This window comes from Condylura cristata, unplaced genomic scaffold (genome assembly GCF_000260355.1).
Source record: "Condylura cristata isolate star-nosed mole 26May11 unplaced genomic scaffold, ConCri1.0 scaffold00008, whole genome shotgun sequence".
Classification (NCBI taxonomy): Eukaryota; Metazoa; Chordata; class Mammalia; order Eulipotyphla; family Talpidae; genus Condylura; species Condylura cristata.
Window position 1 is genome coordinate 23,087,746 of NW_004567109.1, and position 12,418 is coordinate 23,100,163.

Consider the following 12,418-nt stretch of genomic DNA (forward strand, 5'->3'; position numbering starts at 1 on the left):
TCTCCTCCGGGGCAGGCGGGGTCGAACTCATGCGGAAGTGGCTTAAGCTTCCCAGTGCTGCGCTTTAACCCGCTGCGCCACCAGGGAGGGCCCTATTAATTTTATTTTTAACCTCTCTGAGCCTCTCTTAGGGCCATTATGAGGATTTAACAATTAGTGTTAGTGCCAAGAATAGTATCTAATACATGGTGATTAGGAAATATTATGTTACTTTTATTATTACCATGTCACCTTGATGGGGTGAAGAGACTGGGGATGCGGAGAGTGGATGTGGGCAAGGAAGGACCTCATGCCATAGTGAAGGAGACAGAAATAAAAAGACAAGAAAATAGTAAGATTGGATGACAGCAGTAGAGAACACAAGAGTGTATGTCAGGCAGTGCAGTTCTGGGAAGTCTTCTTGGAGGAGGTGATAAGAGGGTGAGGTGTGGAATATGTCAGGTGTGGAAGATGTGGAAGACCACTTTGGAAAAGCTCACAAAGGAGACACCACACAGCCTGGGACCTAGAGTAGTTTGGCATGACCTCAGTGCCAAGGTCAAGAGAGGGAGGAGAGGCATTTTATGGGAAGCCCAATCCACCCCAGTCGGCTCTCCTTCCACTCTACCTCGTTAGAGTCGAGTTTGTTGGAGGAAGGACTTGGGATTATAGAGTAGGACAAAGTGGACGTGGGGGGATCTCATAGCACAGTGGACCGGACTCACACCAGGTAGTTATCTGTGGGAAGAGCTGGCAACTTGCAGCAACAAGGAGAGCAGCTGGTGGTCAGGGTGTTTTGAAAACCAGGTGGGACTTTATTCCTAGCTGCCTTATTTTGAGGATAAATTGGGCCCAAAGTTAGGCCCTAAATTCATATCCCTTCACTCCATTCTCAGTCCTCTTGCTGAGGTAGGGATTTTACAGATGAACAGGTAGATATTTTACAGGTGAGGCCCCAGACCATTAAAACACCTGGCAAGCTAGTACTTGGGTCAGCAATGTGGGACTGTAAAGCCCAGGTTCGCCTGCTGTCAAACTGCCTCTCTCAAAGGGAGCTAGTGTAGAAATTAGCAAGAGATCCGAAGTCCTAGGCTGTGTAGTTATAGCTGGTGTCTGTAGCCACACACACACAACACGGGGGGTGGGGTTTCTCCCCTCACTCCTTACAGCCCTCCTCCTCACTCAAGCAGCCACTCACCTTGACCACACTGGCTCCTGCCTCCGTCTGTGCTCACGGCACGCCGCGGCCTCCATTCCCATCCCTTGTAGCCTCCCTCAGTGCTGCGGTCCTCGCCTACCTGCTCCTTCACAGCTGCCCTCACCGCCTGCCGTCGTGGGGTTCACCCCCCACCAAGACCATGAGCTGCAGGGGAGCAGGGACCACCTCCGTCTGACCTGCTCTGCCTCCTGGACCCACAGCACTGCCTGACATAGTTTGTGCCTAAATACTTGCTGGAGAGGGGGCACGGTGTTGGGACACCTAGGCCAGCCTCTGAGTGGCCCCCTAAGGGCAATGTGACCAGAGAGAAGCGCCGACGCCTTCCAACACATGCCTCTTTCCTCAGTCAGGTTTCTCAGTCTCATCCACCATGCCACCCAGGGACCCAGGAAGAAATACGAGGAGACCCAGACGGAAAGCCAAGAAATCGGATGGGACTCAGAGCCCTTGGTAAGTGCGGCTTCTTTACTTGAGTCCTGGAAGCAGTATAGGTGCATCCGGGGCCCTGAGCCAGACTGCCCAGGGTCAGCCTCGGCTAAGCTTCTGGCTGAATGACCTGGGCTAAGAAACTGAGCTCTTTTGTGTTCAGTTTCCCTAGAAAAGGGAGATTTTATAGTACTTCTAAGATGGTGATGGGGATTAAGTGGGCTGTTTGTCACCTGCTTAGAACAGCACCCGAAGATGCATAATGAATACTGTGTTGATTAAATGAAAGCTGCCTGAATTTGTTCCACCAGTTATCAGTAGGCTGATCTGGGCAGTCACCTCCAGCTCCACAGCCTGCCCCTTCGTCTGTAAGTGGGAGTGTTAGAACAGTACTCACCCCATTTCACCGGGAGGACACTATCTGCTGTGAAGGCACCTGGGTGCCCCACTTAGTGGCTCTGGAGCCAAGAGCCTGGATTCGGGTTCCACCACTTCCTAACAGTGTGATGTGAACGTCTGCTAACCTCCATGCATCCACCTTAAAGTAAGGTGAACACCGACACGACACTCGAAGGTTTGCTGTGATTAGCCAAGACAGTGTATAGAGACGGCGTAGGGCCACGCCCAATCCTTAGTTAAGTGGAGCAACTTGGTGCAGATGAGGAAAAGGGGCCTGTGGCCCAAGCGAGGACAGAGCTGCTGCCCCTGCTCCCTGGCCCTAAGCCAGCTGTCCTCATCCACTGAGTGCTTCCTTCCCAAGAACGCCCACCGCCTGTGGTTCCCACATTGCTTCCAGGGCCATCCACATGCCCTCGTATGACTCTAACCCGTGATCTGTAACACATCTGCTTTGCAAAGGCTGGAGCAAAGGGCTCAGCAGATGTCGCTAGTTGTAGCATGGGGCACAGGCAGGAGGTACCAGAGGGCCCCGCCACTTAGTACAAGGGACTGAGTCCAAGACAGAGGCAGGGAAGGATGAGAGAAGTGCAAAGGGAGGCAGGTGGGGTGGATGGTCTAAGCTGACAGGAAATGAGGGGAGAGAGGAAGGCTGTGAAGGAGGTGTATTAGGGGAAACTGAAGATCAAAACCATCAGTTAGATAATGAAGTCACTTAGAAAAATATCACAAAGCATGAATAACTGAACTATTTGTCATTTTCTTAGAGGGCAGGACTGGCTCCTGAGGGTACAGTGTACGTGTGGAAATGTTGTACTTAACAAGCAAAGGAAACATTGTAGTTAACAAGCAAATCTTATGGTATCACACCCTGATGGACAGGACAAGGCTCCTGGCCAGCCCTGCCTGCTCAGACCCTACTAGGCCTCACCGAGAGCTGGTTTCATGAGCCCCAGATCAGCCATCACTACCGGGTGGCAAAGAAGCTGCAAACACACCCAGCCTATGCGATACGATAAAGCTGGGCCGAGCCATCGGAAGCCATGGTGGCAGTCACCACTAACATCAGTCCAGGCATTGTGCAATCATAATGGTATCTATGCTGGAATTTCAGAGTGGTGTAGCTGGGGGCTTCATCACTCCGACTTAACTTCAGGGACCCCAGCCCCTTGCCAGGACTTTACCCCAATAGACTGAGTAGCCCCAACTCCAAAACTGGGGTTCTAGGGAAGCCACACTCAGTGAATACCTCTCAGCCTCTAGTGTCCTAGTAATATTTGCTCCTAGTGTTTCCTTAAAGGTAATTCACTGTACAGCGTAGCTTCTGTAAGATGTTTGTGAGAGGGCTACTGCTTCTGTTTGACTAAAACAGCATTCTGTCAATAAATGTGGATGGAGTCCTACTATGTGCTAGACCCTGGTCTAGGTGCTGGGGGTTAAGGCAGTGACAAACACATACAGCACCTGCCCTCAAGGGTCATACATTCTGGAGGTGAAGGGTAAAGTGAGAAGTGACTTAAGCCTCCAGGTTTACCAGTTTTCAAACCCGTTTCTCTCTTGCCCCCACTGGCTTCTGACACCTGTATTGTCTCTGTAGATTGACCCAGACCGCAGTGACCGCAGGGTGAACCACTTCCGGGTCTACAATGACATCACACTGTACAAGGCGAAAATATGGAGCCTGGGAGAAGACGATCGCCACAAGTAGCATCCCAAGGGCTGTCACAACCAAACCGGTCCTGGCTTAGATAAAAATGACTTCACTGCTTCAACCTGACACTACCTACCCTGAGTCTTACATTGCTCACGTCTGCCCAAGCCCACTTGTTCAGTTCTTGAAACTAGTGGGGGAATTCCAGTTAAAGGTCGCTTACTATTATTTTGTCTTTCCAAATACCAAAAAAAGCGTAATACAGGGTTATGGAAGGTATGAAGCCACAATGGGATGGGAAAGAAACACTAGCTATGAAGGAAACAGAAACTCTGTTTAATGGAACTCTGCTGGGAGATGAGGGAGGAGACCTCTGCCCCCCCAGAGCTGTGGAGAGTTCAGGACCCCAAGGCAGCAGGGGGTGAGTCAGGGGACTGAAAATGGGCGTGAGCAGCGAGTCCCTCTCCAACATCAGACCAGCAGTTCTCCTCACAGGGGGCTGGGGGTTGTCATCAAGCAATGGGGAGTCCCGGGCTCAGGGACACCAGAACATGGGCAGGATGACAAAAAGTTGAACCCCAGCACTGCTGGTGGCATGGGTGACGGAACAAAGGCAGCATTAAGAAAAAAAACCAAACCTATAATTCATATTCTGAGTCACCTATTGTCCTGTAGTTGTAAAACGTGATGAAAACAGAGTAACCGAAGAATAAAGAACTTTTAGTGAAAAGTGTGAAAAACGAAGGCTGCAGTAAAGTGACCAGATAAAATAATTAGGAAATCTTTAAAGAGAGCTAAAAATACAAACTTAGAAGATCAGCAGGAAGGGTACAAAGGAAATAGAGAGGAAGTTAGCAAACGCAATCTCCCAGAACACAAGAACATGAATCTTGCTAAATCCCCTAATAAAGAATGAAAACAGGCCCACACCAAGGAGCATCATGGTGGAATTTCAGATCAGAGGAGGAAAAGCCTCCAGAGAGAATGAGAACCAGAGCAGCAGCAGACAGCTGAGGCTCAGACAAGGAAACGCTGCCTGCATTGTTCCTGGGGAAGAACCACATCGACTCTTAAATTCCCTTCTTAGACAATACTGGAAATGGTATACAGCAAGAAAAGGTATAAGCTCTAAGGGAGGAAACAGTGGATCCATTCTAGAAGGTTTGTGAAAGGATCTAGTCGTAAAGAGACAGAGGTTGTCCCAGGAAAATTTCAGGTGGATAGAAAGACAAGGCATTGAGAAAAAATAAGGACACAGAAGGGAAATCAGACACACAGCAAAACAAGATGGTCACTGACTCAGATAAAAGCGGAGTCAGATAAAAGGGTTTTATCACAGTATGCCTCAAACTAAACTGATCAGTATTTAAACAATCAAACAATAGAAAACACTAGTTACTGATTTATCTGAGACTGTCGTACAACTCTTTGGAAGGACTGGGAAGAACTGAGGGAAATGTAAGTTAAATCTCCATCTATCATAAAAGGAAGGCAATTTGGATTCAATGCCTACTTATCAATTAAGTAGTAATGCCATTTACTATGTAAAAGTAACATCCCAATCTTTTAGTCCATACTGAGTTTTCAACCAAAAAGATACACTGGAAAATTTTCTTTAGTTTATTAAAAAAAAATTTTTTTTTAACCAGAAAAAAAAAATATACCAAATGACAGAAGGAATCCAATTATACTATCAAATCTCAAGTCTTCACCCTTTTTCTTGGGTGTCTTTACACAAAGATGCTGCTTCCTTAACGTGCTCTGCTCTTCATTTTCTCTCTTGTCCGTTTTCCAGGTCTCTTCTGCAGGAAAAGAAACACACATGTGGTCACCTAGCAGCTTGGCCTTCTGCCCCAGGGTCAGGGTGCGCGAGCGGGTAGACATGGCTGGGAGCAGGCGCTGACCCGGCTCACTCACATTTGATCCTTTCTTCCCAGGCCTCTTGAGGCCCTTGTCATGCGCCTTCTTGGCCCGGAAGCTGGACACATCGTTGAAGCTCTCACGCGTGTTCCACTTGGAGCCCTTCTTCTTTCCCCCAAAACCAAACTTCTGGTTTTTATAGCGTCGTTTGGCATTGGGACTAGGGAAATAAAGGTGTCTTGGAGGTTACCTGCACACGGCAAACCTGGCGGGACTTCTGGCCCCACAAATTTCCAGCTACCTGCCCCTTGGCACCATGCAGCTCAGAACGTCACCCTCGCCTCTCCGTTCTTTCTCCACAAGCTACCCAGACAAGCATATCTATTTCCAGTTTTAATCACCAGAGCAGGAAAACAAGGCAAGAATCAGGAGAGTATCCACATGTATCATGTGGCTCCTCATTTACCTTGGAACAAAGATCTTTTCAGCTAAATCTTGCTAAGTTCTCTAAATCTCTAAGTTCTCCTCAAGGAGAGCTACATCTCACTATCCCTGTATACTGGCTTACATACAACAAATATTCAAATGTAACAAAGTTTAGAACTAGTTATCTCACAGGAATCTCAAATTCAGTATACCCCAAATCACCCATCCTGCCCCCCACCCCCAATCTGGCTCCACCTCCTGTTTACACACCCTCATTTTGAGGGTGGTGGTACGGACATCTTCCCAGCCAGCCAGACTAGGAACCCAGGAGTCAACCCCGACTCTTCCTTCTTTCACACTCCACACCCCATTCAATCAATCAGTCTTCCTGATTTAACCTCTTGAACATTTCTTCAATCCATTTTCCCCTCTCTAGCCCCATTCCTACAACTCATCTGGAATTCTCCAACAGGCCCCTAGTCAATTTCCCTGCCTCCTTCAAGTCTACCCCAAGAACCACTTAATTTTGTAAAACATGAACATGACCTACTAGTTATTTTGAGTGAAGCCCACTAATATCTCCCCACTGCCTGCTGGATAAAATCCAAACTTGTCAACAAGCCAGACAGCCAATCCGGGCACTGGCCTAAGTCCTTCTTGGCCACATCTCACCTCCTCACCCTGTACTCCCAGTGATACCAAATACTGCTGTTTCTCACATACAAATGTGCTCTCCTAACCACTGTTTTTGCTCATTTATGTTCTTGAGGTGGGGAATCAACTTTTACTGAAAATTCACTTCAAATGTACCAAATCCTGAAATCACCTTACTTCATCGTTCAAAGACCGATATGGCAAAAAGCCTGTCAGGGAGGCCGCTGGGCCCTGGCTGCTGGCAACAGCCAGACGCTTCACACTGAGGTTGCTCTCAGGGGGGGCCCACTGTACCCCCACTGCTGGCCCAGCACACACCCCAAAACAAAACTGAAACACTTCATACCCCTTCTTCATCTTCTGGCCTTTAGCTCCTTCTTTGGGGCCCCGGGCAACAGGTTTCTGATCTCCCTCAAGGAAATCCAGTTTATCGGAGAAGCCTAAGAGTGAAGAAGTTACACGATCAGTGCCACTGTCTTTCAAGCTTCAACTTAAGTAAGGCTGCCAAGTACCAACTCAGTTTTAAGAGAAACATCTTGCTCCCCATCCCATTCCCAAGCCTCAGGTCCAATAGTTCCCAACCAGCCAAGGCCTCAAGTCCTGTGTTAACTCTAAGGCAGCCACTAGCCTCACCCCACCTCTTTGAGATGAGAGGTACTGACCTTTCTGATATTTCTTTATTGCAGTCATCATATGAGCTTTCTCCTGCTGCCTCTTTTGAAGAACTTCTGTTTGCACCTGAAACAAGGATACAAGACAATGACCCCACCCCAAAGCATCCCCTCTGGTGTCTACCTTCAGTAATGACACTGACAAAACCAGTACCACTGAGTATTCACTAGTTACCAAAACTGTGCTAAGGCTCTGAGAATATTCTTAATCTTCACAGCAATCCAGTGAAGCACCATCCCCTCAAACAAAACACGAAAGAAGTTAACTCCCCAGTCAGAGAGGAAAGTACAGAGCTGGTATTCACACCCAGGTGGTCTGGCTCTAAAGGCACTCTGACTCTATTACGAAATCCTACTACAGAACTACAGCAAATCATGGTTTGGTCCACATCCAATTCACTCCATTAATTATATCTGGGCAGATTAAAAATCTAATTTATTGTCACCAGGCATGAAAAGTACAGTCTGCTCTCTAGAACAGGAACAGATTTACTTTACTAATCCTTAAAAGCACAGTATAATGGCCACTTAAGATAGCATTTACATTGTATTAAGTATTATGAACTATCTAGAGAGGATATGAAGTACACAGGAGGATCCAGTAGATTATATGCAAATACTATGCCATTTTATATAAGGGACTTGAGCATCCACGAATTTTGGCAGCCATAGGGATCCTGGAACAAATCCCCTGTAGTCCTGAGGTGATTATATGAAAAGAGGGGCTGGGGGTGGGCAAGAGCAATCCCTCCAAAAAAACAAAAAAGGAATGCTTTGAGGACAAAAGGAGACATTTCCACTCTACTGTGCGATTTCTCAATCTCAACACTATCGAAATCTGGGCAGGGTAATTCTTTGCTGGGAAGCAGACACCTTGGCCTGGGCATTGTAGGCTGTTTAGTGCCTTCCCTGCTAAGATGTGACAATCAACGCCGTGTCCTGACATCACCAAGTGTCCCCTGGTAGGCAAATTCAGCTCCAGTTGAGAAAAACTGCCCTAAAGTTTCCCCATAATACTGACAGCAGCAGTGAAATAACAAGCCCAACCTTTTCCTTGATATATTAGCTACGTTAAAAAAAAAAAACTGCCTGGAGGATGTGGAGAAAAAGGAACTCTCCTGCATTGCTGGTGGGAATGCAAACTAGTACAACCACTATGGAAAACTGTTTGGAGGTTCCTCAAACTGCTAAACATGGAGCTTCCCTACGACCCAGCAATCCCACTCCTAGGTATCTATCCAAAAGACAAAAACACTGATTGAAAAAGATACTTGTACCCCCATATTTATTGCTGCTTTATTTACAACTGGACAAACATGGAAGCAGCCCAAATGCCCAAAAGTAGATGACTGGATTAGAAAGATGTGGTACATATATACAATGGAATATTACTCAGCAACCAAAAAAGAGAAACACATGTCTTTTGCAGCAACTTGGATGGAGCTGGAAAAGATCATGCTTAGTGAGATAAGCCAGAAAGAGAAAGACAAATACCGGATGGTTTCACTCATAGCAGGAGTATAATGGAACAGACGAGAAAATAATAATGATGAACAGCTGTATACCAGAGACATTTTGTGGGGGTGGAGTGGGGAACAGGATCAAAAACAGAGGGGGAGGGAAATGCACAGGTCTATGGTGGTGGCACAGGGGAGATTTGGTGATGGGAAACCCGCGGGGATTACAATCGAGATGGAAAAAAAAATGTGCAAAATGATGTAAAAATAAACTTTGTAATAAAAAAACACACAAAAAACTGCCTATCTTTAAGGTGACCTCAGCCGTCTAACTTCAGATCAACTCAATGACTCGAGAGAAGCCCTTCTGCAACTCAATTCTTTCCATAACCCTATCTTTAATTCCTTCATCTTCTTCCTTAAGTGGCAATGCAATAAAAAAGAAAAACCCAAAGGTTTCATGGTATGCCCGCTCTGGTTTTACATTAGAGTTCAGTTAGTCACAGCTCAAACACAGGTGCTATCTTTCTCTCTCAGACTGGATGACAATCAATAGTATGATTTCTTCAAAGATGTTATAATCATCTATGTCAGTGATTCTCAAATAAGAATCACATGAGGAACTTTTGGGGGAAAGAAGTCTAGAAATCTGTGTCAAAAAATTTCCCGGGGTGATTTGTTGTGGTCAGCTTTGGGAACCACAGATTTGCACTTAACTCTTCAAACTGAAGCCCAGAAAGGTGACTGACTAGCCTGTAGTTACCAGCTACTCCTGGTGACATACAGGTGTTGAGAAAAGATGGTGCTGTGGCCACTGACACATGAACCCGTGCAGGAACGAGCACACATGTATGCGTACACATGCACACACACGCACAACACACGCTGTGAAATAACAGACCAGACCCAACACCACAGGGCATGGAGCCGAATCAGACATCACTCTGGTCTGACAGATGCACTCGGCCTCATCCTCCTCCCCGTGCATCTTCCTCCTCACCTTCTTTCCGTATTTCCTGAGTGCCCGCAGTTGCTTGGCCTTTTCAGACTTCTCCATGGCAGCCTGTTTAGCCTGAAGTTTCTGCCGAATCTAAAACACAAAGTATTTTCAGCTTATGTTATCTGAATCTGGGATTAATGTTTAAGGTGCACTGGAGCAGGAAACACATAACCCCAGTTCTGCAAACCAGTGCTCAAAGGAACCTTGTAAATCACCTATTCCAACCCCTGCCTTGTACACCTGACGACAATGAGGCTCAAAGGTGAGCTTTGACCCAAGATACCAGGGGTACCAGAATGGAGCTAGAACCTGAAAGCCACCTTCTCTCGCCCAGTGTGCCATTTGTTCCATTATACAAAACTGCCTGCTTGCATTTTACCAGGAGACAATAACTTCCCATTCCTAATGTCTGCAAACTAAGGTAAGCCAGTATGAAGTCTCAGTTCCTTTCTCCAATTACCATGCACACAAAAAAAACCAAAATGACATCAGGTACCTAACCTTTCCATCAAACATATGCATTTCAGGGAAAGGATAAGCAGGTGTCCGTGTAGATGAACAGATACACATGTGGGCTCATCGCTAGCTTAGCTTCCCTGTGTAGCACTGAGACCAGAGTGCCCTGAGATCCAGCTTGAGGCCAAGGGGATTGTTTAAATAAAGCCTGAATAAATGTTGGAAATGTTCTTCCTCCCAAAGTTAAGTAAGAACCTAGTTCAAACTAACAAGTTTTACTACATCTGAACCATTTAGATATGAATCCCTCATTTTACAGAACAGACAACTGAGGGCCAGAGGAAAGGAACCAACTACAAGTCAAAGCACTGTTCCCAGGCAAGAGCTGTAGTCTCTATACACCATGTCAGTCAGGAAACACGAAGGCCAGCACTTCTTACAGTACGTTCCTCCCCTTAATTATAAATTAGATGCAAATCATTCATGTTTTTATCTGATTGGTGGTGATTAGCATGAGTCTGAAATAGTCAATGGAAAAAATAATGACCTGCAAACAACTGTTCTTTATTACTGAGTTTATACCTATGTAATGTTTAAAAAACATTACAGGAGTTAAAACAGCAGGATATACTTAAATACAGTCTCAGCCTTCCAGAGAAAACCTTTCCTGTTTCTTACCTTCTGCATCTGCTGGTCAGTCTTGGCCATCTCTGCAAAATAATCAGTGGGCCTCTTGGTAGGGACTTTAAGTTTATGGAGGCGGGGCAACACTGTAAGCACTGCAGCCTGGGCCTGACGGTAGCTGCGGAAGATGGAAGACGAAGTGTGAAATAAACTAACAGAGCACGACCCTGACTCCTTTTGTCTCTCATGAGTTATGCAAGGTCAAAAGGGCTTTCACCATCTGACCTCCATCAAGAACAAACATGCAAAATGGGATTAATACTTCATTAACTTAGTATCTAGAAGCAATTTAATTGAACATTCATTTTTAAAAGTGGGAGGGGCAGCATTGCTAAAAATAAATTACTAGCTTAAGAGAATGATCACTGAAAGTACCAGTTAACTTACAAACTGATGCCAATTATGAGTTCTTCAGTTACTAAAAAGTTCGTAACAACTTTCCACAAGCAAATTTTTCTCCTAATCACAACAAACCCCCACATTCTAAAACATACATACAAGCTCATCTCGCGCTGGAAGTCATTTTCTGGGTCAACAGCTTTCTGGTCCTTAGTCTGAGGTGTTGACTGGGGTCCACTGATTTCCCCGACGGGACCCAGGGTGACATCAAGCCTCTCAACCCATTCCAGATCCCGTTTGAATTCAGTCAAACAGTGTTTCAGGCCATTCTAGGAAATTCAGACAATGAGCTCACCAAAAACGGGAACCTACGTCCGTCTCTCCAGAGCCCAGAGTGCTAAGCCAAAGTGCAAAACGCCGAGACCCAGACAGAAAATTGACCTTGGCAATGCGCCGTCTTGGAACATCCAATCTCCCAAGCACAACAGTGCCTTGCTGACTTGCCATAAGGAGCACGCCCCGACCTGGCGCCCGAGCTCACCACGTCGTTCACAGCCTTCTTCGGCCCCTCTAGCACGACATTGAGGCCTGGCTTCAGCAGCCCCCGGGAAAACGCATCCTGCAACTGTAAGACACGTCCGGCGGTCAGTCTTGGAGCAGGAGGGGCCCCGCTTCCGCGCGCCGCCCCGCGAGCTCGGCATTCACCTACCTCTCGGTCAGTGACAAGGGAGTCCTCCGAATCCGACTCCGAACCAGAGAGCGGAGGGGTGTCCATCTCGCAGCGCGCTCGCGTACCACCTGTCGGAGGAAGCGGGGCAGCGCGAGACCCGCGCAGCTGGAAAGGGGCGCCTCCCTCCCGGGCGGCCCTCCTTCAGCCCCCCACTTTCAGGCCGCGAACCCACGTGCGCTTGAAGTGCACCAGCTCCAACTACTCACCGCTGCGAAGGAGCGTCTTTAATCGGAACTTCCGTTTCCGGTTTCAGACCCACTCTTCCGGTTAGTCGTTGCTATAGGAACCGCTCCGGCGTTTGAAAGTGCCCAGGTTGCTTCAGGTCAGTAGGGGTAGTTCCCCTATACACAAGTGCGGTCTGGTGACCCAAAGAGGAGAAGTGAAAGGTGGGAACGAGTACCTAGGGGTCTTCCGGCGGAGCAGGAAGCTGCGAGGGAGCAAAGGAAAGGGGAGAAACGGGAACAACGGGG

General features: G+C 47.1%; 2 protein-coding genes across 2 annotated transcripts in view; one reads left to right on the top strand and one right to left on the bottom strand.

Moving 5' to 3' along the window:
* FAM183A (family with sequence similarity 183, member A) overlaps positions 1–3,742 on the top strand; it is a 7,242-nt gene extending 3,500 nt beyond the window's left edge. Inside the window, exons 3-4 of the mRNA XM_004678880.2 lie at positions 1,545–1,648; positions 3,618–3,742. Of these exons, the coding sequence (XP_004678937.1) occupies positions 1,545–1,648; positions 3,618–3,728 (215 nt within the window). The 3' untranslated portion in view covers positions 3,729–3,742. The remainder of the gene's footprint in view (positions 1–1,544; positions 1,649–3,617) is intronic.
* Positions 3,743–5,307: 1,565 nt separating this feature from the next.
* Positions 5,308–12,356, bottom strand: EBNA1BP2 (EBNA1 binding protein 2). The gene is made up of 10 exons (XM_004678881.2): positions 12,155–12,356; positions 11,928–12,016; positions 11,760–11,843; positions 11,378–11,547; positions 10,874–10,997; positions 9,740–9,829; positions 7,274–7,349; positions 6,958–7,051; positions 5,589–5,751; positions 5,308–5,473 (listed from the first exon to the last, which is right to left on the bottom strand). The coding sequence occupies exons 2-10, from the start codon at positions 11,991–11,993 to the stop codon at positions 5,423–5,425; spliced, it is 918 nt and encodes a 305-aa protein (XP_004678938.1). The 5' UTR covers positions 11,994–12,016; positions 12,155–12,356; the 3' UTR covers positions 5,308–5,422.
* Positions 12,357–12,418: the final 62 nt, after the last annotated feature.